Raw genomic sequence first — 24717 nt, forward strand, 5'->3', positions numbered from 1 at the left:
ACTTGACTCTGCACCAGGGATTTCCCAGGATCTGCTAAATTTGTGTCTAAATTCTGCAAGAGGTTTGCTTTCGGTTCAGCAGTGAACAACCCTCAGAACTGGGCTTAATTAAAAAATATACATTAAAAAGAACCTTTTAACCAACGACATACACACATATGTATATTGTTATGAGTAAATAAACAGAGAGTATAACAAATGTGTAAAATACTATGCAATAGTATGTTATGTCCTGTAGAGAAAGTCTAAAAGGCAGAAGCTAGTATCGTACCAAAGAAACAAAGTTTCTTGCTCCCTGCGTCCTGTAATTAGTTTCTTTCTTCTGAATTTCCTCTGCTGCTTTCTGCCCCTGAAACAACTTGGCTTCCCTGTTTGACTGGCTATAATCTGTTTATTGATCATAGGGACTTCTAGTGCACTGACACTGTAATGTTTATGTTTCTGCAACCCCTGATATATTTTGCACCAGTTATAGTTCTTTGCCGGCTTCTCTAACTCCACTGCTACTTCCCACTTCTGAAATAGTTCTGTAATTGCTTGTCATTTGCCTCTCTTCTGCTGGACAGATTGCCCAACAGATTCCTCTGCTCCTTCTCCTGTTGGCATGTTTCTCTTTTCTGTCTCATACATGCCTCATCTGCACAGTTCCCAATAGTTTTCCTTCCCCTTCAGATGTCTCCATCACCAAATAATGCTCCCTCCGACTTTATTTCTCTCCTTCCTTTCTTAGAGAGGCAGTGTGGTTTAGTGGTTAAACCAGGGTATAGGGACTCAAGACTTGTGATTTCAGTTCTTGCCTCTTACACTTGCTGTGTCAATCTGGGACACATATGTCAGTATTCTCAAACTTGGGTGCCTAAAGTTAGGCATTGAAATCCATATTTAGGCACCTAAATTAAACCAGTGGCATCTGTAGGTATACAGTATCTCTGAATATCAGGCCACATTTATTTAAGTACCTAACCTTAAGTACCCATATTTGAAAGTATTTGTCTTAATCTCTCTACTCCTTATTTTTTCTATATTATGGTTAAGTGCAGCATATTGCTCAGAAGAGACTTCTTGTCAGTATTCTGTTTTCCAAAATAAATTCCAAAGTTAAAACCCAGATAGAAAAGGACTCTGGTTTCATAAATCCTAATAAACCTGGCTTCACTTCTCTCTTACTTTACACCACAGTTTTAAAAAGTTAAAGTTCTTTTTGCTAAAAGAGAGGCTGCAAAAATATATGTCCCTTGATGCTCCTGATCACTTACTAATTCAGGAATCTGAAATTTTATTACTTTAGGAAAATTCAGAGACACAATTAAACAGTTCTACTTAATCTCTTCTACACATATGCAAATATCCCCATGTTCTTGTGAAATATTAAAGACAGTAGAAATATTTATACATGGTTATTTATTTTTAGGCACCCATTCTTTGCAAACTGTGTAAGTTACAGAAAGATTAAATGTACAGAAAAGACCTTAAAATATGCAGCTGCTGCTAAGCTAAAGAGAACAAGAATTTTGAAACATACGTTAGTAATGTGGCCAACACAAAATACTGCAGTTTTACAGTTCGTTGAGAACCCCATAAAGATGTAGCGTTGATTTACAGCTCAACTGTTGCTTTTTAACTATAGCCATAGTAGACAATGTATAGTAACATTGTTGGTGCAAATTGCTAATTTTCAGTTCTCAGTTTGCAACTTTGCATGGACGTTCTTCACACAAATGTACTATGTTACGGGCAATGGTTTGCTTACTTAAACTCTGAGTATAGGTGGGATTGAAACTGACTTGATTCTAATGGAGCTGTCATTCACTGAAATAGTAGTGAACAATGTGAATTTCTGGAGAGGAAAGTGAAGGTGCATTGGGAAATGGAGATAGCTATAATCTAGGTTTTTGAATTGGACTATGTAGACGAAGAAACTTTTGTTGAAATGGTAAATGGGGTAGGATTATGGCCTGAACTGGAAAAAGAGAGAAGTACAGGTAAATTTAAACTGCATCAGGAATGGGAGACATTTCAGAGAAGGTGAGTGGAGGAAACTTGTCTGGCTTGACAATGAATAAACAGTATGAAATTGAAAATGGAAATTAAACTGGAAGTACAATAACTCCTCACTTAAAGTTGTCCCGGTTAACGTTGTTTCGTTGTTACCTTGCTGATCAGTTAGGGAACATGCTCGTTTAAAGTTGTGCAGTGCTCCATTATAATGTTTGGCAGCCGCCTGTTTTGTCCACTGCTTTCAGGAAGAGCATCCCGTTGCAGCTAGCTGGTGGGGGCTTGGAACTAGGGTGGACTGTCAGCCCCCTATCAGCTTCCCATTCCCCTAAGTTCCATGTGCAGCAGCCGCCCAGCAAGCTATCAGTTGCCAGCAGTTCAGCTGTCCCTCTCCCCACTGCCATGTGCTGCTCCTGCCCTCTACCTTGGAGCTGCTCTCCAGAGCCTCCTGCTTGCTGAGGTGGGGGGCCTAATGTCAGGGTGTCCCCCTCCCCCTTCCTCCTGCACCCCGCTTACCCCATCTCCATAGAGCAGGGGGGACACACGACAGGGCTCAGGACTGAGGGAGCTTCCTGGCAGCAGCTGCTGTGGTCTCAGCTTGCTGATTAACTTAACAAGGTAGTGTACTTAAGAGTGGTGTCAGCTACTTAAAGGGGAAATGCGCATCTCTCTCTCTCACACACAGGGTGTGTGTCTCTGTCTGTCATGCTGTTTCCCCTCCCTCCATTTGTGCTACCTTGTAGAGTGTGAGGCTACATTAACAACAATGAGTTAACCCTTGAGGGCTCAGCCAATTGCTAGTTCATCATTTAGCAGTAAGGCATCCCACCCTTTGACTCCACCACCTCAACCAAGCTTCACAGTCATCATCGCTGTGTACAGTATTAAATTGTTTGTTTAAAGCTTATATTGTGTGTGTATATGTGTGTGTGTGTGTATATATATATATATATAGTCTTTTGTCTGGCAAAAAAAAAAATTTCCCTGGAACCTAACCCCCCCATTTACATTAGTTCTTGTGTGGAAACTGGATTCGCTTAACATCATTTCGCTTAAAGTTGCATTTTTCAGGAACATAACTACCACATTAAATGAGGAGTTACTGTATGAGTGGAGGTGATTTGGGAAACTTAATGTAAATTTGAAAAGGATTATCAAACAGTGCCTTTCAAAGGGTCTGATCCAAAGACTACTGAAGAAAGTGATTGCTTCCTTCTATTTCAGTGGCCTTTGAATCAGGGTCAAAGTGAGGCTGCTCCACAAATACCTGGTAGGTAACATGGTGCTGGCTTCTCCTCCTTATTTCTAGCTGCTTTTACAGCTGGTAGGCTTTTTATTTCAAAGGAGACCTGGATTCCTGTTAAAGCAGTTGGAAACAAGCAAAAAGAGTTTACCTCCAGTAGGGTTCATAGCTACTTAAGAGAGGGGGAGGAAACACTGATTGATAATCATGGGGGTCACACACATACCTAGGGAGACAGAAATAGAACTAGTCTTCAGAGCCTGAAGTCATTGATAAACTGTCCAGGAGCAGAAAACCACTCTATTGGATAGTATGCCCGGGGACCAAGGAGAGAGGGAAATAAAGGGGTTGAGAAATATTATGGGGAAGAGGGAGGAATAGATAGGGAGAAGGAGATGACGAGATGAAAAGTAAATGGTTTGATTAACATTTTTCCAAAAGGGCAAAACACTTATCCCATTCAAAACAATGAGAAATGCATACACTCTTCCCTAATATAACTGTTCCATGTAAGCATTTGCTTCAGTTGACATACATACATATAGTGCAAATGGTAGATGACATGTCCACTAAAATATCTTTTTGTTAAGATTTGATCCAAGTTAGGAAAAAGTATGAGACACCCTAGCCTAGATATTATCTAAAGGAAGAAGGTAAACTGAGGAGAACTGGAGACAGTAACTTCTGTGCAGTGCTGAGAGAGATTAGAATTTGACTAGGATGGATCAAATGTGTGACTAGGGCCCCAGTTCTTTGCCACTGATGTGAATGGGACCATTGATAAGCATTTTGGATAAATTTTTAATGCATAAACTTTTTTTGTGGTTGAATTAATCTCATCTTAAGTAATATTAAGAATCCAATTTAAAGCAAAAAAAGGAAGAGAATTCATCGTTAAAGGTATAAAATTCATGATGCTGTAATTTCACTTCTTCATCCCACACAACTGTGCCATCCCTCCTTACTTTGGGCCCAACTTTCTGCAAAATAGTCAAATCTGATATTTTGACAGCCCACCAAAAATGTGCACTTATCATTATACATTACTCATCTCATCAGATGTCTCCTAGAGGTCTGAAATGCTAATCCTGGCACTGTAGCTGGAGGGCTTTATAACTTACTTACTGTCAGAAATAATAGGGAAAGCAGAATCAGATGAATTTCTAGCCACCTTCAGCTGAAGTATTAAAACTAATCACACATCTGGTGGAAAAGACAGCGAGGAATAAACTAACAAGGGAGAAGTTTGGATGAAGAACAGGAGACAGAAAAATGGGCACATAGTGACAGAGATATAAAATGAAATAAAAATGGTAATAAGAGACAGAATAGAGCGATGATGACAGACATGTAAATGTAAGGAGAATAAGAAAACAATTAACTGGAAGAAAGTAACTGAATTTAATGTGAGAGACAGAGAATTTTACTTTTATATAGCACCTTTTATACAATACATAAATAACTGCACCACTGAAATGCAGCTACTTCTGGGACAGAAGGTATTATCAAGGCACACAACAACCAGAACAAAAGGAGGGAGAGGAGAAGGAGAAACTTTCTGCTGGCTTGGATTGTGACCTCTTTTTGAATTCTGACTTATGTTGCCTATAAGAAATTCAGCAAATTCATCTGGAGAATAAACCTTTAATGAAAAAGAACTCTGCCTTAAAATAAGAGGTTTTTCTTGTTGGTCTCTAATAAGGGTTCTGGTTTATTATTATATTACAGTAAATTTCTACAGTTCTCTTACTTTTAAACTATTTCTCATCACTCAAATAGTCTAATCTGTCTTTGAGTGCTGTTAAACTCCATCTGGCAGCCATATCTGGGTATGTTTCTTTAGTACAAGAATCCTAAGTCTTGCACACTCTAGTGTAAAAAGGTTTTAATAAGGATGGTTGCATGTCTTCTCACCTATTTGTGACTCTTCACATTCTTTGGATTTGGCTCTTATGCCTACATAACTCATGAAACCATGGTTTGACCCCTTAGGAGAATGCGTCTTACTGCATTTATCCATAAAGATTGCAGTTTTTATTGGCTTAATCATTGGTTAGAATAGGCAGTGAAATCTGTCCTGATAACTGACCTTACTTTAATTTTAAAAAGAGCACTTTCAGGTCATCTCTAAACTGTCATTTTTAGGCCAATAGACTATAATATTTTGATATAAATCAACAAACTTACTTTCATACGAGATTGTTTGGTTTTTTTTGAAGTACAAGTAGGTTTATTGAATCCTTCTTGTGCTGTGCTATTCAGCAAACCTTAGGCATGTTCTGTAGTTGTCAATATTAGTGTCCACAGGCCCTGTTGTATGCCGTTTCTATTTCTAGGTGGAATATGATAAATATGTTGTCTCAGGGCACATTTATATAGTAACTGTAACTCTGGGACTCTAAAGGGTAGGCTCACTGTGTCTTTAAAGAACCCATTCCCAAAATAAAATGGCTTTAGTCAGTATCATCAGTCTCCACTGTTACATTCCTCCTTAACAAGATTCACTGAATGAGTGCATCTCATCCACATACAGTGATATCTGGGAATAAACAGAAAATGTATCCCATATGTATTGTAAAATGCTATCCTAAAACAGAAGAGTGGAGGAATGACTTTCATTCATAGTGGCTTCATATGAATCTCTTCCTTGGGACAGTTTCTCTTTCATACATCCTGTGTTGTGATTGTAGTTGAGGATTGTTCTGCTCCATAGTTAGGGAAACAAAGGAATGTTGCGGTATCACAGCCACAACACAGGAAGATAACTATAGAGGGCGAGGAAACAGTAAAGACAGGGAAAATAAGGACATCTCTGCATAATTAAGAAGTAGTGAGCAGCACTTTCATAGTTAAGGTTGCAACCAGTGTTCCATGTATAAAACTTATTGTAACCCTCCTTCTAACTTTTTAAGTCAAGGTGATAGTGATCTGAATTGTGTGTTTTCAGAAGTGTAGCATCAGAATTGGGTTAATGGCAAAGAGTAGAAAAAAATGACTTTCACAATGGAAAAAAAGAACCCCATGATACGTGAATGCTGGTTGGCTGAAAACGTTTGGAAACTCATTCTAATGTACTTTATAATGCACTGTAATGTATGCTGTGATTTCTTTTCACAGATTTCATCATTAAAAATTTTACTTTTTTAAGTTATTTGTGTTTCTACATCAGAGATACTATTGTATATTTGTTGACAAATGAGATTGTCATATCCAGATTTAGATTACACATCTTTTGGCCTTTAAAAGTCTAGATGAAAACGATATATAGGTGACTATAGTTTGGATTCTGCAGAGCCTGAAGATTAAAATAGTTGAATAGTGTATGGAAGGTGCTTAGGATACATAGTATCAATGGTTGTCTGTAGGTCATATAGTGTCTATCACTTAGTCTCTATCCCAGCTTTTGATAACATTCAAAAACATTGTAAAATACTTTACAAAAATAAGAAATTAAATAACAAAAACGTTATTATAGTTAAGGTTGCAGTGTGCAATTCAAGACGAGGCATACAATTAAACACATCCTTAAGAAAGCTCAAAACATTAAAAAATATGGAAATAGCAAGCTAAAGTTTAAAAAGTGATAAAAATCTTAATACCTACTGTGTTCCCACAGACTATTAAAGAGACAAATTATTAATCACTGCAAGTCAAAAAACTTGGATTCTGCCTCTGTAACAAAATATTCAGAATGACTAAAAAGTAGAAATTAACCTTTATCTGTTTATCTCATAACTTCCCTAAGAATTGTACCTCTAAACTTTAATACCATATCTTATTCATACAACCATAAGCAACTCACAAAATCAAAAATACTTTAGCAACTCAAGAACATATGAATACCAGATATATCATTTTAGGTTTCTCTGTCGCTGTAGTATGTAAGCACATCCAGATAGCATTCTTTCTTTACTAAGCAAAATAATTTAATGTACCTGTAATTAGACTAATATCATTAGAGACAACATCTGCTGTCTGAACATACAGTAAACATCACTGTTATGCCAGATGAAAAAACTATGTCTAGTACATTAAAATGGGAGCTATTTATGTCACAACTTGATACTCCAAAACAAATAGTACGCACCAGTATTCACTTATCCAACTGTATGATGTTTAAAATGTACATAAGGGACCTGTCAAATTCCCAATAAAGTCAAAGAAAAGACTAGCATTAACTTCAATGGATGTTAAATCAGGCCGTAAACTAGTAAAGCAAATCCAGGGGTAGAGCAAAGGTCATATGAATGCTGGTGATTTAGAAGTTTTGTGTGTGGATAAAATGAGTGATAAGGTTGGTATCAGAATTGTTTGTGTAATCATAGAAGCCTTAAATTAAACATACTGATATTTAGTTGTTTTTTAATTTAATTTAGATAGTGTGCCCATGTGAAAAAATACAAACAGGAAAAGGGGCAAATTTTGCTCTTGTTGATGCTGATTTCAGTTTTATATTGCACCTCTGGCTATGAACAAAATTTGCCTCCAAGAATACAATTTCAGTATAATACTACTGAACCAAATAAAGTGTCAGTAAAAACGGGGTAAAACGGATCTAGAAATATGAAATAGTGCTGTAGGGGGGAAAACGTTGGGTCTTGGTTATTTAATACAAGTTCTGAAACAACTCAGTTTCCTCCTTCCTCCAGATGATTCTGAACACTGCTCTGAGAACATTTCAACACGAGATGCTTTGGGGAATAAAGAAATCATTCTGTCTGTCCCCATATCTGTTTCATAGTAGAGACCATGTAGCAAAGTTGAAAGATCAGAAATTATTTGGAAAAAATTATGTAGCCTTTTTGTGTTGCTTTTCAAATAATAACAGTAATAATCCTGTGGAAAATTGTAGGAAGTGTCAGAATTGACAGCAGGTATGTGTTTTCTGCACTTGTGCTCCAGATTTCTGGCTCATTATTTCCATAGCATTGCTTTTTTTTTTTTCTGGTCATTGAAAATCCCCTTCTCATTGAACATCCTCAGGCTTCTGAGTTTGGTCCCTGTCTCTTGTGAAGAACTGATTGATTGAGGGTGATGAAACAGCTATGATTGTGGGAGGGAAGATGAGAGAGAGAGAGAGTATGTGTATATAGAAAATTGGCAGAGTAGGTAAGTGGAAGGAGAAACCTTTATATAAGAAAGAGAAGTGGGAAATGCACACACATGGAAAAAAAACCCAGAGCTGATTAGTAGTAACACATCACAAGATGTGGGGACAAAGAAAACTGCCAGGATAATTGCACACCTTTGGGCAGTAAGGGCATGAGACCAAGGTCCAAGTGTATTCAGCCACCCACACCAGAGGAGTCATACTATATAAGCTTATTTCTTGAAGTGCTTTTCATTTTTTTTTTGTAATCAAGTATTTTTAAATATAATGAGGACAAAGTCCCATATGTGAAGTTGTAATGGGTGTTGGTCAATTATAATCAGGTGTTGGTCAGATTTATTATTTTATAAATATTGTATCTATTTTTTAGATCTACAGAGAGAGAGAAAGCACCTGTTAATAAGTTACAACAAAAACTCCTGTTCAGCCAAAACAATGCTTGTATCGCCTCACAGTCTGTTTACCTGTTCTGGTATTGTTACTGTATTAGTATAAAATTTAAACAGGCTATACAATTTTACCTTTTCTTATCAGAGCATCTTTTTATTAATCAGTGAAGAACATGCTTACCCATGGAACGTTTGGTTACAAGTCAGTCCAGAATATTTTTTTTAAACTGCATGGCGTTTTTTCTGTTTATTGTTGACATGTTTTATAAATGTAATAACTCACTATGAGTTTGTTACAATAGTGGTTATAGTGTAATTGTATAATCAGGAAAGTAACTATGTAAAAATGCCACTTTCTTACTCAACTGGTCTTCCTGTGTGTTCAAGTCACATCTGTTGGATTTACTGAAAAAAAATTATTTATTCCTATTACTACTTCAGAAGCCATGCAGCTAAGAGAAAATGAACTAGGTTCTATTCTGCCTCAATCATCAACAAAACAGTCAATTGCATTCTGATTCCAGAGCCAATTTTTTTCTCTGTTACAACCTTACAATCACATTGACTTCAAATACGGTATTATTGATCCTGGAGATAACTGAGAGGGAAAAGAACACTTTATTTTTAGATCTCAGGGTGTTCTTGTGATGCTGACAATCAAATGATGTGCTTACTGACCTGACCTGTAAATTGAGCAAATTTGACTTGGAAATCATTGAGAGAGTGTACTGAAACTATAATTTTTACAGATTCACTTTTCTGCTTATAGGACTTATATACACTTCATCATGTAGTTAAAAAAGTGAATCTCTAAAATGACATTTTGTATGTTTCAGTATTTGGTCAGTCTCACAGATTTTGAAATTAAATATGTTCAGTATCAGTTGTCAGGACTGTCGGCCAATTTTTAGCTAATCTGGCTGATAACCCATGAAATTGTTTCTTATACATAGGCTTCCACTGGTCTGGATATCATGATCTAGACCTGCTCTTTCTAGCATGGAGGCAGTCTGAGTTTTGTTTCCTTCCTTCCTCCTTTGAATTCCAAGTAATGCTGTTGGATTGCTGCAATACCACTTTCTGACCCACGTTTACTCTGCCTCCCTCAGACAGAACAGCTTCAGGCTTGCTGCTCTTCACAGAAGAAAGCTTTAGTATGATAATTTTCTATCACAAACCATTGGGAATGTCAGACGAGTCACATATCAGTAGTTGCAACTTGTTATCTTTCATTTTAAGGCAGCCTGAGGATCCTGTATATTTGAATATACATGGTTTCCAACTCCCTCAGAGTATAAGTAATGCAGTGGAGCCTTGCCCTGCATTTTACTACACCTTCCACTGACTTCTCTCAGCAGTGCAGCAGAGGTGTCTAGCCTATGCCAGCAGATCAGCTCCCTCTGTGTGTGAGTGTGTCCCCTAGCTCAGCCTGCCATTATACTACACTTTTCACTGATTTCCTTCAGCAACTCAAAGTGGCCTATATCACCAACTTGCTAATGTCAGTAGGCCTGCATTTCTTCTGGCTCAGAGTATGTCATTGTGATTTAGCCCTGTCTGCCACTGGCATTCCTTAGGCACGCAGCAAAGTGGTCTACATGTACCGCTGGCCTACCTCAGACAGCAGAGCATCCAAATATGTGGAAGGTGTAGGAAAAAGTGTGCCTAATTTTTTTTTCTTCTCTCAAGCTCCTCAGTTTGTGTGCCAGGATATCCAAACCTAGGTTGCCACCTCATTGGTCCCACTGGCAGTTCTTCACAAGTCAAAGCAGTAGAGTGTGGTTTAGTAGCTCATAGTAGTGTACAATCTAAATATAATTCTGCAATGAAAAGGTTGACACAATGAGTTGCCAAAAGTGACATAGCTATAAAGTCACTACAGAAATCCTGTTACACGTTTTCACACACCAGTATTTATACCACTCTTGGTAGTCTCCCATTTCATACTTCACTTTGGTGGAGGATATTCCTCCATCCCTTCATGTTGGTCCTGAACTAACAAATAACAGTAGAAGCAGCAGAGTTTTCAAACCACCTTAAAGGTTTTTGAGCTCTGAGTTAATGAGAAGCTCCTTGAAACCAGATTCCAGGTCTTGAATTGGCCACAGTGGCCCTCAAGTGGAAAATTGTGGTATAATTTCAATACCTGAAGCCTAGATGGTCCCTCTGGAACATAAACACAACCCTTACGACAGAAGAGACCATTCTGTAGTTGGAACTCAATCATTTTGGGTACCCTCATAGTTCAGGATCTGGCAGATCTGGGTTGCATATGAGTCATTGGGGAGTAGAAGTGGATGGAGGACATCAGACAGCTGTCAGTTGTCCCATTGACATAGTTGGACATCTTGAGCATAGTAACAGAATATTCATCTTTGTGAGATAGGGTATCTGCCTTGCTGTTTCTTGTCCCATGTTGATAAGTTACAACAAAGTCGAAGTCAGTGAGGAAGAAAGAGCAGCAGATCTGGCATTGGTTAAGGCATCTTGCAGTCTGTATGTACTCCAGGTTCTTGTCATCCATTAGGACTTGAACCAGGAACTAGGATCCTTCTAGGAGGTAGCCCCACTCCTCAAAATCCACCTCGATAGCCCGTAGCTCCTTGTTCTAAACGTAATTTTTTTCTGCTGGGATTAGCTTCCAAGACTAATAGGCACAGGGTGGAGTTGGTTGCGGGGCCCCTCATATTGAGTTAGTATTGCACTTATGGCAAAATTTGAGGCATACAGCTGGCCTGCAGTAGGACGCCTGATTGGCTATACTGCCTGACTGGTTGGAAGTCATCAGACCATCTCTTTAATCCCAAAGGAGCAGTAGTTCAGCAACTGCTGAAAGCATTCATGCACGGCTGTGATAACCCCTACTCTGCTTGTTCCAAGTCGTGTTCCTGCTTTGTTTCATCCTTGTCCCAGCCCTGTTCCTGCCTCAGATTAAGCCCTGCTCCTACCTTGACCCCAACCTTGCCTTACTCCAGATAACCCGGCTCTGACCTTCAGCTCTGATTTCTGACTTCAGCTCTGAACTTTGGCTGTGGCATCTGGTCTGTTACTCCAGCTCTGATCCTGAGCTCCTATTCCTGGCTACCAACTGTTGCTCTAACCACAAGGCCTGACCACTGCTCCAACCACTGCCAGCCCCCTTACTATCTTTTTACTTGTTAAGTGGACGCCTCACCGTATTTGTCTGTCTCCTTTTGAGATACAACTACCTTGGATAACAGTAAGAAAGTTGGATCAGTCTATTTCTTTCCCAACTGTTATTAGACAAACATTTTTTGGATGTGAAATGGGTTTTAAAATCTCTCAGCCCTTGACCAAAGAGTGGAGAAAGTTAGATGCCTTATTTTATCTTCATGGGAGTATTGAAAAATTCTTCAAGGTCCCCATTATGTTAGCTCTCAAAAATCAGATTAAGTGTGCAAAGCATCCAGTAAGTCCCCTCCTGGGAGCATCAAAGTTTATTCTGTTAAGGGTGCCTCAGGGTATGTCTACACTGTAATCAGACACCCTGCCAGGTGACTCAGGGTTGCCGGGTCGGGCTGCGGGGCTGTTTAATTGCGGTGTAGACGATCAGGTTTGGGCTGCAGCTGGTAGGGTCTTAGAGCCAGGGCTTCAGTCCAGTCCCAAATGTTAAACAGCCCCTTCGTCTGAGCTGAGTCAGTTGGCATGGGCCAGCCACAGGTTTTTAATTGCAGTGTAGACATACCCTCAGATTCTTGGGATGAAAGGATTTACAGTGTGGCCACTTAAGATTTTTGGTTATTTCCCCAAGTTCTATCAAACTCACATTCTCTCCTCAACTTATGCAGCCCTTGCTCTTTTGGCTTACCTCAACCTAAACTAAAGAAGCAAATAATAAAGTTAATATTACAAAAAGTAAATGAATAAAATACATTATTTATTTTTGTTTTACCTGTAGGGATTTACATTGACTTGTATTTAATGTGTCTTCCCTTTTTAGGAATTGTCTTTTACTGCTTGCTACTTACCATAAGATCCATTGGCCTGGAGTGTAGCTCATGTATGAGAAAGAGAAAATTAATTTACTTAACCTGTCATTTTTATTTCTCATAATGGAAGGGAAGCACTGATCTGGGCAAACCCTCCTTTTACATTAAAAGGTTATTGATAAAATTGAGTTTGTAGATGTAGTTCCGTTAATTCTACTAATTGTGCCATCTACAGTGATGTTAATGTTTTCTGCCTAGTTTATATAGTTTCAGCATTAGAATTAATCTCCCTGGGTCAGAATGCAGGGCTATAGCAGCCCAATACATGAAATCTGAGCTCAAAGGAGGAAAGAAAACAGTCTAAGATGACTCTATTGGAGTGGAATGAACAGGTCTAGCCCATGAGTAATGTCTAGAGCTCTTGGTGCCTTCCAATATAAGAAATAAAAATTACAGATGAGGGAACTAATTTTCTTGTTCTTTCTTATTTCTGCTACTTGTATCCAAATGCAGTGAGACTTTATATGGTATCTGAACAAAGCTGTCTTCAAAATGTAGTATTTGTCAAGTAGATCTCTCAACAGTACAACTTTTTCATTCGTATTGAAAGAGGCTAATCTGTATCAGCTAATATCACTTTCATCTTTTAGATTAAATTAATCAATCAGATGTTTGTTCTTGTCACACTTGTTTAGCAATCCACTTTCAATATATATATGAACAATTATAAAACTGATTTGTCTGCATGCTTCTGTTGGTTTGTTATTATTTAGAAATGTCACTAAAATGATCATAAGTAGTAGCCTTTGAAATGCAAGGGGTACAGGAAGTAGGGCTTTGAAATGTTCTTTCCCTTATTTTAGAGTTCCTCCTCTTTTAATTTTAATGTATCTTCCTTCTTCACATGCTGCTTTTATGACACATTGGGCATAGTTTTTTTTTTAAGTGAATGATAACTGTGATTTAATTGGGGATTGGTCCTGCTTTGAGCAGGAGATTGGACTAGATGACCTCCTGAGGTCCCTTCCAACCCTGATATTCTATGATTCTACTTTATGGGTACTGAAGCTCTAGAAGTGATGCTGCTGTTAACACCTTCTCCTTGGAAACTGTGCAATACATCCACAGTATTATCAATATCCAATCATAATAGGAAGACAAATGGGATTCCCAAATACCAACGAAAATTAAAAGAGCAGCAGTAACAGAAGAAATCAAATCCAAGAAACTTTAAAGGAAATTTTTCCATATCTCTCCCCTTTTCTGATTTTGTCTAAAAGTAATTGCAAAAAAGGAGATAAATAATTATCTCATCTGATGATTTTTAGCAATAGATATTCAACAGTATTGCTTCAATGCTTATTAGGACTTGCAAAGATTTTAGTTGGCTTCAGAGTTGTGCATTCAAGGGCTATAGGTTTTATTGGAGCTTTGTCTACCCTAAATGAAAAGGTGTTCCAAAAGCTGAGAGGCTTTGTTCTTGCAGTTCCTGTATGTTGCCTATTCTACACACTACAGCCATCCAAGCTCTTTCCAAGGTTTGTTTTTTTCCTGTTGGTTGCAACATTTGGGATGAAATCTTTAGCTCAGTCCTGATCCAGACAATACAGGAATCCACAATTGTTATAGCTTCACCATTTCAGTTTGTTCCTCCAATTTCATCCCATAATTTGGAAATTTCCCAGAAGTCGCTGCTTTTAGCCTCAGTGCTTATCCTTATGAATTAGGTACTTCAGCAGTCCCATTGTGCTTTAGTTCCACCACAGTTGTAAAGCATGCTGTATATGGATCTGCAAAAATAGTCCGGTCAGAAAACAATGTTGCTGTGTTAAACAGTAGAAAAGACAAGTGCGGTGATCAACAATTTCATGCAGTCATTATCTTTGCAACAGTTTCTTTGCTTAGTGTTATACCTATCCTATACGTATGCTTGCTGAATAGATGAGTAAAGTTAGGGGACTAGATAGCCAAAGAGAAAAAGGATGCTCATTTCTTATTGTGATATTAATTTTTTTAATGGATGATAAATGTGGAGGCTTCTGAATTTATATCTCTCTTAAATTATCAGCTTTTAGCCTGAGAGAGAGAGATGTGATTCTGTCACTGTAAGAAAGCTACACAGGCAGTAGGTCAAAAATAAATTGTTAAAAAAAATATATGTGAAAAACTTACTTTTTTCCCCACCATGTTGTTCTCACAGCTCAACTCATCTCACATGCTGCATTTCTCCACTCCAAGAATTTCAAGTCCCATCCTCCGCACCCTGAGCCCTATTGCCCATCTGTCCTCCCACTTGGACCCTAAGAAAGAGGCTGGGTTACCCAGGAGTCAATCAGCAGAGAGCCATTCCTCCTCTTCCCGCTCAACTGGCCGTAGGCAGCTTCCTGTCATTCCCAGTGGCAACAAGTTTCCCCCTGTCATTCGCATCTCAAAAGCACAACTCCAACAGGTGAATAAGTCTTCGTCTTCATAAAAGCAACTGCACTGTATCAGTCATTTGCTAAGTTGTAAGGTTCATAGCTGCTTTGCAAAGTACAGTAATATGGAGGTGCTAATCGTGCTGCTATAAAATACCTCTTGTGAAAGCATATTGAGAAGATCTATTAAAGGAGCACTCAGTGTACTTCATCAAAGAACAGAGTCAGAAACATTTCCTGAGAAAGATAAGTTATTACCACCTAAAGAGGTAAAAATAGAGTGAGAAATACTTGCTAGTCTTTCAGAGGACAGGATAGTTAGAAACACCTAGTGGTTATTTCTTCTGGAGAGGATATAGGCAAGATCACTTAGGGATCTGTTGTTTGGGAAGTCATGATCAGGGGCTCCTGTAGATCTGCTGTTACTGGTGAGGATAGATTCAGGTTCCTCCAAGGGATTTTCAGTGGGAAAAGATGGGCGCATAAATCAAGAAGTGGATTCTTGGTTTAAAAAATAAAATCAGGAACTCTCCATTTGTGAAGATGGGGTCATTTGGGAACATCTGATGAATTGTGGGGGAGGAATATATAATTTGGCCCTCCTGGAAGGCTTTCAGTGGAGAAAAATAGGATCAGGAACCACCAGTGTGCTTTCTTTGGGTATCTGTAACACTTAATAATCTAAAAACGTTCTATTGCTTCCAATGGATAAAATAATGTTGGGAACAATCAATAAGACTTGCTAATGGCAAAGTTAATAGGGCAATTTGTGTCCTTGTTCTGTGCTATGTCCAATTTTTGGAGCTTCTTTCCAGTAAGAAAAAGATTAGCATTCAGATTATACTTTGTGTCTCATAATTTATGTTGTGGTTACAAAGATGGTATTTGAGATTTGCTGAGCAGCTTCAGCTTGCAATCACTATTAAAGCAGTGTGACATAACATTGATTACACATAGATCCAAACATCTCATCATTCACCATTACACCATAAATGTTTAATCTAGACTAAAAATAATTCCACATTGTCTTCTGTTTTCTGCATATGCATATGTATTATTATAAATATCATATATCTAATGTTTATTTTTTTCTATAAAGCATGCACAAATATATTGATTTGTTTTAATGGCTAGCTTCTCTCAGTAGTTTAATAGGATCGATGGCTGGTGATAACAAGACAAACAGTGCTGTAGGTATAATTATGTCAGAATTTTATCAGCTAATCCAATAATCAGTGTTTTCTCTCCAGCACCAAGCTTTTTTTCATCTCCATATAGAATGCTAGCCCCTCTTCCCATCTGGACCCCAGGTGCTTGGAAATGGGTAAATGTGCTGTCAGTTAGAAAGTGCCAGGTACCAGATACCTGGTATTGTGAAACTCATGGGATGCCAGAATATCCAGTTCTTCATGTTAGTTGAACTGTATTTACTAGGATATGAAAATGTTAGAGAAATAAACTCATTAAAAATTATGCTTTAATGCTATAATGTTACTTAGAGTTACTTTGTATCCCAGGATGCAGATTGGCCTAATTTTCTTAAATGTGTGTGCACAGTTTAGCTTCAGTTTTTTCCATCACAGATATAAAATATTGCAAGTACAGTTTGCAAATTGGACAGGCTGACTCTCAGGGATCTTCACTGGCTACCAGAGTATCCAGTAGGTGGTTCTGTATATTCCTTTTCCAACAGGAATGTTTGAAATTCCTGATTTAGTTGAGAGTTTAGCTTTATTCAGCTGCAGTGGGTACTACATATACACGGTGCCCTATTTTTTTTCCAATGAGCAGCGTACCATTTACTTCATGGCTTACTGGACCTAAATTCTTATGTAATGTCTTCTGATTTCTATGATGCAGTGGAGTTAGATTCTGTGGCAAGCTTGAAGTTCTGCAGCAGCATGAAAAACATAGAAACTCATTAAACATGAGAGGTTTTCCTTCAATTAAATATTAAAAACAAATATAAAAAGAATTTTATATAACTATTTGGTGTTAAATGTATTTCCATACATTTCCTGCTGTGTAATTTACATTATGCTGTAGGATTTATAACTGATGAATTGCAGAAATCATGGAACCATGCTGTAAAGTTTAGGTCCGGTGTGCTGCAGAATAAATAACGGTACAGCTGTTCCTTGAAATCAGGCAAAAGGATTTTCGTCCCTTGTTACTGATTGAGTGGGTGAGCGTTATAGGGCTGTAACCCACCCTCCATAATTTGATTGTTGTATTAGATGAAAGAGGTTGTTGCTAACCCCCCGCTCTACATATTGGTTGCTAGTGTGGTGGAAGGACTAGGCTTTCACATTCATCCACGTTTTGGATAGAGGTGCCCTCTCCCTGCCGTACATATGTGGTCATGCAGGATATGGAAGGGAATTAGATGCTTTCTGCCTTTCTGTTTTGTTCAGTTTGCAGCATAAGGAAGAGCCTGGAAGCATTAGAACTGTCAGAGGGAACAAGAGATTCCTTGACCTCTTCGTGAATCCAGGCAGTGGGATCAGGCTTCTGATTAGCACACTTTCCCTGTACTGCCTGGCCAAGTGAGGGATACTTAGAATAGGGACAGATTTCTATTCAGACCCTTGCCAGCAGCAAATGCTGCAGCTGTTTCCATAACTGTTGAATCATGGAAGGCATGGGGAAATGTTATTTTCTTTAGTCTGAAAAAGGACTGTTGTGTTCACATAGTGGGGAACATTTGGAATTTTCAAATATTAAAGGATGTTGTCAACATTTGAGTTACATTTATGTTTGTAATGTTAAAGTGGAAAATATCCAGTGGATATATACAGCTTTTTACATGCGTTTCCAAACCCCTTGGGTCTGGGTAGGGTCTAGTCACTTTTCTAGCTTACAGACTACAAGGCAAACTCCAAGACTCAGACCACTTTTCTGACATCCTTCCTTGGGATGTGGGATGCTGTCATCCAATTGCCCTAGACCCCAAAGCCAGTCTCTTACATATGCTCCCCAAGAGGTTGTGGACACCCTATGCTTCTGTTTTAACCTCATCAAGGAAAACATCACAGGAAAGCAAGGAACATTGGCTTAGCAAAGGAGTTTCTTAACCACAGTCAGTTTATTCTTTAAGCAGTCAAGAATTACAGATAGCTGAAAACACTAAGGGTATGTCTTCACTACCCGCCGGATCAGATCGGCGGGCAGCGATTGATCCAGCAGGGATCGATTTATTGCGTCTAGTCTAGACGTGATAAATCGACCCCTGAGTGCTCTCTTGTTGACTCCTGTGCTCCAGCACCACGAGAGGCGTAGGCAGAGTTGACGGGGGGGTTGACTCGCTGCGGTGAAGACACCACGGTAAGTTGATCTTAGTACATCGACTTCAGGTACGTTATTCATGTAGCTGAAGTTGCGTAACTTAGATCGATCTCCCCCCACCCCCTCACCAGTGTAGACCAGGGCTAAGAGTACTGAGACAGCCCCTCCCATGGTCTGATCTCACCCTTCTTGTGAGTCCAGTGTTTGTCAGCATTTCATATAGGGCAGAGTCCTGCCTGCCCTTGCACTCTTGTGAGTCTTTCCTATGTGTGGCAGTGGTTGGCTCCCCCAGCACAGAGCAGAACCTTGCTGTTAAGTAGGATCTCTGTGTCTCTGCATTGTGCTCCACTGGGAAGTACTAGCCCAGCTGTTCTCAACCTGTGGCCCACATGCGGCCCAATTAGCACACAGGTGCGACCCAGCTCAGCTATGTGCTAAAGGCTGGCCCGCTTGGCAGGGTCCAGGTTTCCAGCTGCCCAGCATGGTGGGGTCCGAGCTGCCTCTTCACCCAGTGTGGCCCACAATGATAAATAAGTTGAGAATCACTCCTCTAGCTCCCTCATGTCATGCTTGTCACTCCCTGCATACCTCTGTGCAGAAAACACATTGTTCCATGGAGGTGGGCCAGCAGTTTTAATGGCCTTAGATTAGTCTTAGCTATAGTCCTTCAATGAGGTGGCAATTGCCTTTCCTGGGTATGGCAAGTTTATCCTAGTATTCAACACCTACTGCAAAATAGAGTTCATAATTTGATACAGATGTATCTTGCTTTGTCACACCTCCATCTTTTGGATCCCAACTTGAGACATTATAAAGGGGTCTGATTTTCAAAGGAGTGCTGAGCACCTACTATTCCCATTCAAGTCAGTACAAGCTCTGACCAGTTTTTGACAACTTCTAAAACACTGAACATGGTGAGTGCCACTAGAGGGCTCAAAAACTACTTAGAGGGATACTACCCTTTCCTATACACTACAGTAGTCCTGATATTTGTATTACAGTAGGACCCAGAAGACCAAAACAGAATCAGAGCCCCTCTGTGGAAAATACAATATAAATATTTTTGAAGACATGGGCCTCTCCCTGAAGAGTTTACAATCTAAGAAAGTTGATAGTGTCCCTTTAAACATGGAGCTTTATATGTGTTAGTGACCACCTGTGTTGTAATATGACTTGATCTTGCCAGTGTGGTTGGGACCTAACCATGTTATAACTATGTCAAAAAGCTATGCTCTGCCCCTGGCCTTGTATCCACAGAGGCAAAGCCATGCTGCATTATAGTTGGGCCTTTAAAATGTTTAAGCGCTGTGCATATATACAGATTTTGTATTGCTGACTGGACCATATAGTATTTTACCATTGGGGTAGGAGGAACTGTGCTCTAATCACATCTCTAGAGGCTTGTGGATGGTGAGGAGAAGTTAAAAAAAACAACAACAAAAATACCTTCCCATTTTGGAATTGGTGGAAGCCCTAGTGTAGACAAGACTCCTGCCTTCTGATTCAACTTCTGAAAGGGACATTGACTGAACATGGTGGTAAAAATGCAAGAAGCAGCTGAAGCCTGGTCTTTATTAGAGCTCCCACTCCTGCTAACATTAGTTCAGCTTATTTAAAAAATACATAAACACAGAGAAGATAGATAAGAGAAAAAGTTACATCTTGAGAAAGGAAAAAAGAGTATGAGAAACCCGTCAATCTCAACAAGCTCCTAAAGATTGTGTCACTTCATCAGAGGATCACTTTCAAAGGAGCCTTGATCTAGATTCTTAATTTTCACCTATAGTTTTGTGTGTACAATAGTTTTAATGTTACAACACAGAATTTGTATGCAAACTGCATTTGCAAATATCCTGAGATCTGCTTAATTTATGCCTGCAAATGCTGTTTCTGTTCACAAATTCTCCTTTTTGAGGCACAAAGTAGTTGTGAGCAACAAGTGTAAACTTAATGCCAGTCCTACAACTGAATCCATGAGAGTGTATCACTTTGCAGAGCCCCATTTAATTTAATAGTGCTCAGTACAGATGAATGGACCTGCTGTCTGATTGCAGGATTTGGGGCCTTACATACCTTTTTTTTTTTGGTTAGGTTTTGGCCCTTAATGTTTTGCAGCTGAAGGTCCATATTTTACATTTTTATAGCACACACAGTTAAAACAAAAATAGATGTGTAGAGGAGCAATAACTTGGGAAGAGGGGGGCTAATGTCAGGGTGTTCCCCTCTCCCCTGCTCCTGCACCCTGCTTACCCCATCTCCATAGAGCAGGGGGGCACATTACAGGGCTCATGATAGAGGGAGCTTGCTAGTAACAGTTGCTGTTTCAACTTATTGATCTACTTAAAAAGGCAATGTACTTAGAGTGAGGTCAGTGTACTTAAAGGGGCAATGCACATCTCTCCTCCTCTCTCACACACAGGATGTTTGTCTCTGTCTGCCATGCTGTCTCCCCTCCCTCTATTTGTGCTGCCTTGTAGAGTGTGAGGCTACATTAACAACAATGTGTTAACCCTTGAGGGCTCAGCTGAGTGCTAGTTCATCATTTAGCGCTAAGGCATTCCCTGGGAAATATCCCACCCTCTTCCACCCTCTGACTCCACCACCTTAATCAAGCTTCACAATCATCATCGCTGTGTACACTATTAAATTGTTTAAAACTTATACTGTACATATATATATAATATAGTCTTTTGTCTGGTGAAAAAAATTTCCCTGGAACCTAACCCCCCCATTTACATTAATTCTTATGGGGAAATTGGATTCGCTTAACATCGTTTCACTTAAAGTCACATTTTTCAGGAATATAACTACAACATTAAGTGAGGAGTTACTGTAATGGGATCCCTCTCTGGGTTTAAAAAACAGAACAATTAATTTTTTTAATCTTCCAAAACAGATATCCAGTTTGGAAAAGTGCAGCTCTTTTAAATGAGCTATAGTATACCCTTGGAAAGGAAAATCAGAACTTTTCTAAATAGTGTTATCTTATGCTTTTAATGTTTTTGATAATTATACATTTCTCTGCTGGAGAAGGAACCAATAAATTGCTTAACTTCAGAGGTATATTTTGTATATAATGAAACCATCTTGGAATTAAGGAAAAAACTATATATAGATACATTCCACATTCACTGCAATTAGTACTCAACTTGTTTAAGATAAAAATTCGGCTATATAAGTAATATGTGTTTTAAGAAAACTAGCACCAATGATTTCTCATTTAAAGTAAAGCAAACCTTTTAATTTCAAATTGACAGTGTCTTCTATTTCAGCTATAAAGCCTCTGTGTGTGATTGAGTTAAAATATCTTATTTTATAATTTTCAGTGTCTTATTTTACTTGGGTTGCTTCTTAATTAGAAAGGCACAGTATGTAGGTAAGAGTTATGAAAAACCTTCCTTTGGGACCTAAGTAACATCTTACTGGAAGTTGTTAGCTATTCTGTAAAATCTAGATTTAGAAACACTGAATAAAATATGCTTCTAAAAGTGTGGTCTGCAGTTGCCTGTCGGTTGGCCTTGGAACAGAATCCAAAATCTTGTTTTATGAAGCCAGTAGATTCTAACTTTCTAGAAGGAAAAGCAATGACTTGGCCATCCTTCTGGCTATATTATAGTCTCCACCTCAGTCATTGTTACAGAAGGATGAAAGCAACCATGAGGAGAAAGGAGTTTGGTGACTATAGAGGTGAAAATGGAGAGTTGAAATTTTGAAGGTGAAAGAAGCTTAGGATACCATCTCTTCAGGCTTTTTGAAATTAGGGTCAAGTAAAACCCTAGTCTTGCATGTTTAGAGACATGTCCACTGCACTCAAGAAAAATATTACAATACCTGGGCTACTTTTACCATCATTCTATGACAGCAGGAGATCCTGTAATACTATTATTATAAATGCAACAGTTTTCCATTAACAGTAAATAAATGCTGTACCCATTCTATAATTTTTAATACATTTTCCAGAAAAAGATTCTAATTTTGTGAGTATCTCATGTAGTCACATTAACCGCTTGTTATAATGATGTGACAAACATTCTCTAAAAGCAGTTACTCATTTCATTTCATTTAAAGTGCATTTATGTTAGGTCGCACAACAAAAGCTTCCTTAACCTCAAGTTAAGATTGTACATTTGTATCAATAATTAAAGGAGGAAAGCACCTTAAAAGAACATTGCTGTTTTCAAACCACAACAACTGTAAACTCAGAAAATTTTACCTTCAGGTAAATCTATAAAAATACCCGTCCCCCCCGCAGCTTCTATCACCCAATATTTTGGAAAATATGGAAATACAGAGCTATCACAAACACTCTTTACTCTGACTTTATATCCTTCCCTCCTCTCACTCTGTGATCCCTCTATGTAAGATAGAGGTATACAGAAATAGGGTGTAACCTGGCAGAAGGGAGAAATCAGTTGCTTAGAATAGCATGTTCCTCTCTCCAAACAGATGTGACTGAGGCTAGATAAACCTACACTTTAAAGTTACTTCTGCTCTGAGTAACATTAACTTACGGAAAAAGAAAAGGAGTACTTGTGGCACCTTCGAGACTAACAAATTTATTTGCGCATAAGCTTTCGTGAGCTACAGCTCACTTCATCGGATGCATCCGATGAAGTGAGCTGTAGCTCACGAAAGCTTATGCTCAGATAAATTTGTTAGTCTCGAAGGTGCCACAAGTACTCCTTTTCTTTTTGCGAATACAGACTAACACGGCTGCTACTCTGAAACCTGTCATTAATTTACGGGACACAGCATTTGGAATCTCAACAGAGGAGTGACGTGCAGCTGGGATGGAGCAGCCAATTCCAGCATAGCTACTGTACCAGCAGTGTTGACAGTGCTATTTTCAATGGTGAAAAATACAGAGTTAAGGTTACCTGGTGACACCACATGCCTTTCCTTAACTCTGCCCCCCCGGAGTTGGCAAGAGCCATGGGAAATTGTCTGCATGCACTCCAGTTTCTTTCAGTGTTTTAAGTGTAGATGTTGAGAACAGTGGAGGCAATAGGTGGGACAGGTTGATAGAGGTGTGTTTATGGTACAAGGAGATCTGGGGATAGTTTGAGGAACTTCACAGAGCTGTGATTATGGCAGCGGTTCTCAAACTATGGGTTTCGACCCCATTTTAATTGGGTTGCCAGGGCTGGCTTAGACTTGCTGGGGCCCAGGGCCAAAGCCAAAGCCCGAGGGCTTCAGCCCTGGGTGGTGGGGCTAAGGTTTACAGGCCCCCTGTGTGGGGCTGAAGCTCTTGGGCTTTTGCTTCAGCCCCCCAGCCTGGGGCAGTGGGGCTTTGGCTTTGGAACCCCCACCACCTGGGGTGGCGGGGCTTCGGCGGGCTCAGGCCTAGGTCACCCCTCCTGGGGTCTTGTAGTAATTATTGTTGTCAGAAGCGGGTTGTGGTGCAATGAAGTTTGAGAACCTCTGGATTATGGTATGGGAAGATCTGGGTCTGAGTCCCACCATGTGTGTTGTCAAAAGAAAGATGTACATGTGTACCTTGAGGTTCCCAGTCTGCATCATTTCAGTACAGAATTGTGTACTTTGTGTCACTAGCAGAGCACCGGGGTCTTCTTGCTAAGGGTATTGTCAGAAGTAAGGTGGGACATGAGAGCAGTCAGTGGATTAAACGATGGGTAGGGGAAAGGATAGCCAGGTGGAATCCTGTGTGCAAGTGTGAAGAGGTTGTAAAGGGGTTTGAAGTGGTAAATTTTACAAGTATGGTGCTGGAGCTCCAGGCTTAGTGTTTGAGCTTAGGGCAAGCACAAGTAGCACCTGTCTATTAAAGTGAAAAGGCAAAGTGCAAATGTGTGTGTTATGGCTATTGTGTATTGCTCAGAGAGGGCAGCATTAAGGTTGTGTGGGCATTTATCTTAATTCTGAATTTCCTGGTTTTCAGAAGTTAAGCTGCTGAACTTCGATGTTGTGGAAGGGCATGAGCTATCATTGGGCAACCTTAACTCCATGTTAACAAAGTTTTTTGCCATTTAATTTCCTCGTTTTTTAAAACAGAGAAATATTTGTTGGTGGGAGTTAGTGATCTTTAGGCAGTTGTAGTTCTCACCTAGGCTTGCAGTTGATATGCTACTCTGACTAGATAATAATCAAAAGACCTAGGCTGCATCTACATTGTGGAGACTATACCACAGGGGTGGGAAAACGTTTTGGCCCGAGGGCCACATCTGGGTATGGAAATTGTATGGTGGGCCATGAATGCTCACAAAATTGGGGTTGGGGTACAGAAGGGGATGAGGGCTCTGGCTGGGGGTGCAGGCTCCGGGGTAGGGCCAGAAATGAGTTCAGGGTGCAGGATGGGGCTCTGGGCTAGGGC

General features: G+C 39.4%; 1 protein-coding gene across 7 annotated transcripts in view; it reads left to right on the forward strand.

The window, feature by feature from the left end:
• The window catches only part of TTBK2 (tau tubulin kinase 2), a 210336-nt gene that overhangs the window by 166297 nt on the left and 19322 nt on the right, over window positions 1–24717 (forward strand). For 5 of the 7 annotated variants that reach the window (XM_073348603.2, XM_078853327.1, XM_078853328.1 and 2 more), the window contains one exon: window positions 14888–15136. The exons of 1 other annotated variant lie outside the window; for it this stretch is intronic. In XM_073348603.2, the coding sequence (XP_073204704.1) occupies window positions 14888–15136 (249 nt within the window). Of the gene's footprint in view, window positions 1–14887; window positions 15137–18366; window positions 18429–24717 lie in introns of all 7 variants that reach the window. One more of the 7 variants, XM_078853330.1, reaches the window with a different exon arrangement.

Source organism: Lepidochelys kempii, chromosome 6 (genome assembly GCF_965140285.1).
Source record: "Lepidochelys kempii isolate rLepKem1 chromosome 6, rLepKem1.hap1, whole genome shotgun sequence".
NCBI classification, from domain to species: Eukaryota; Metazoa; Chordata; order Testudines; family Cheloniidae; genus Lepidochelys; species Lepidochelys kempii.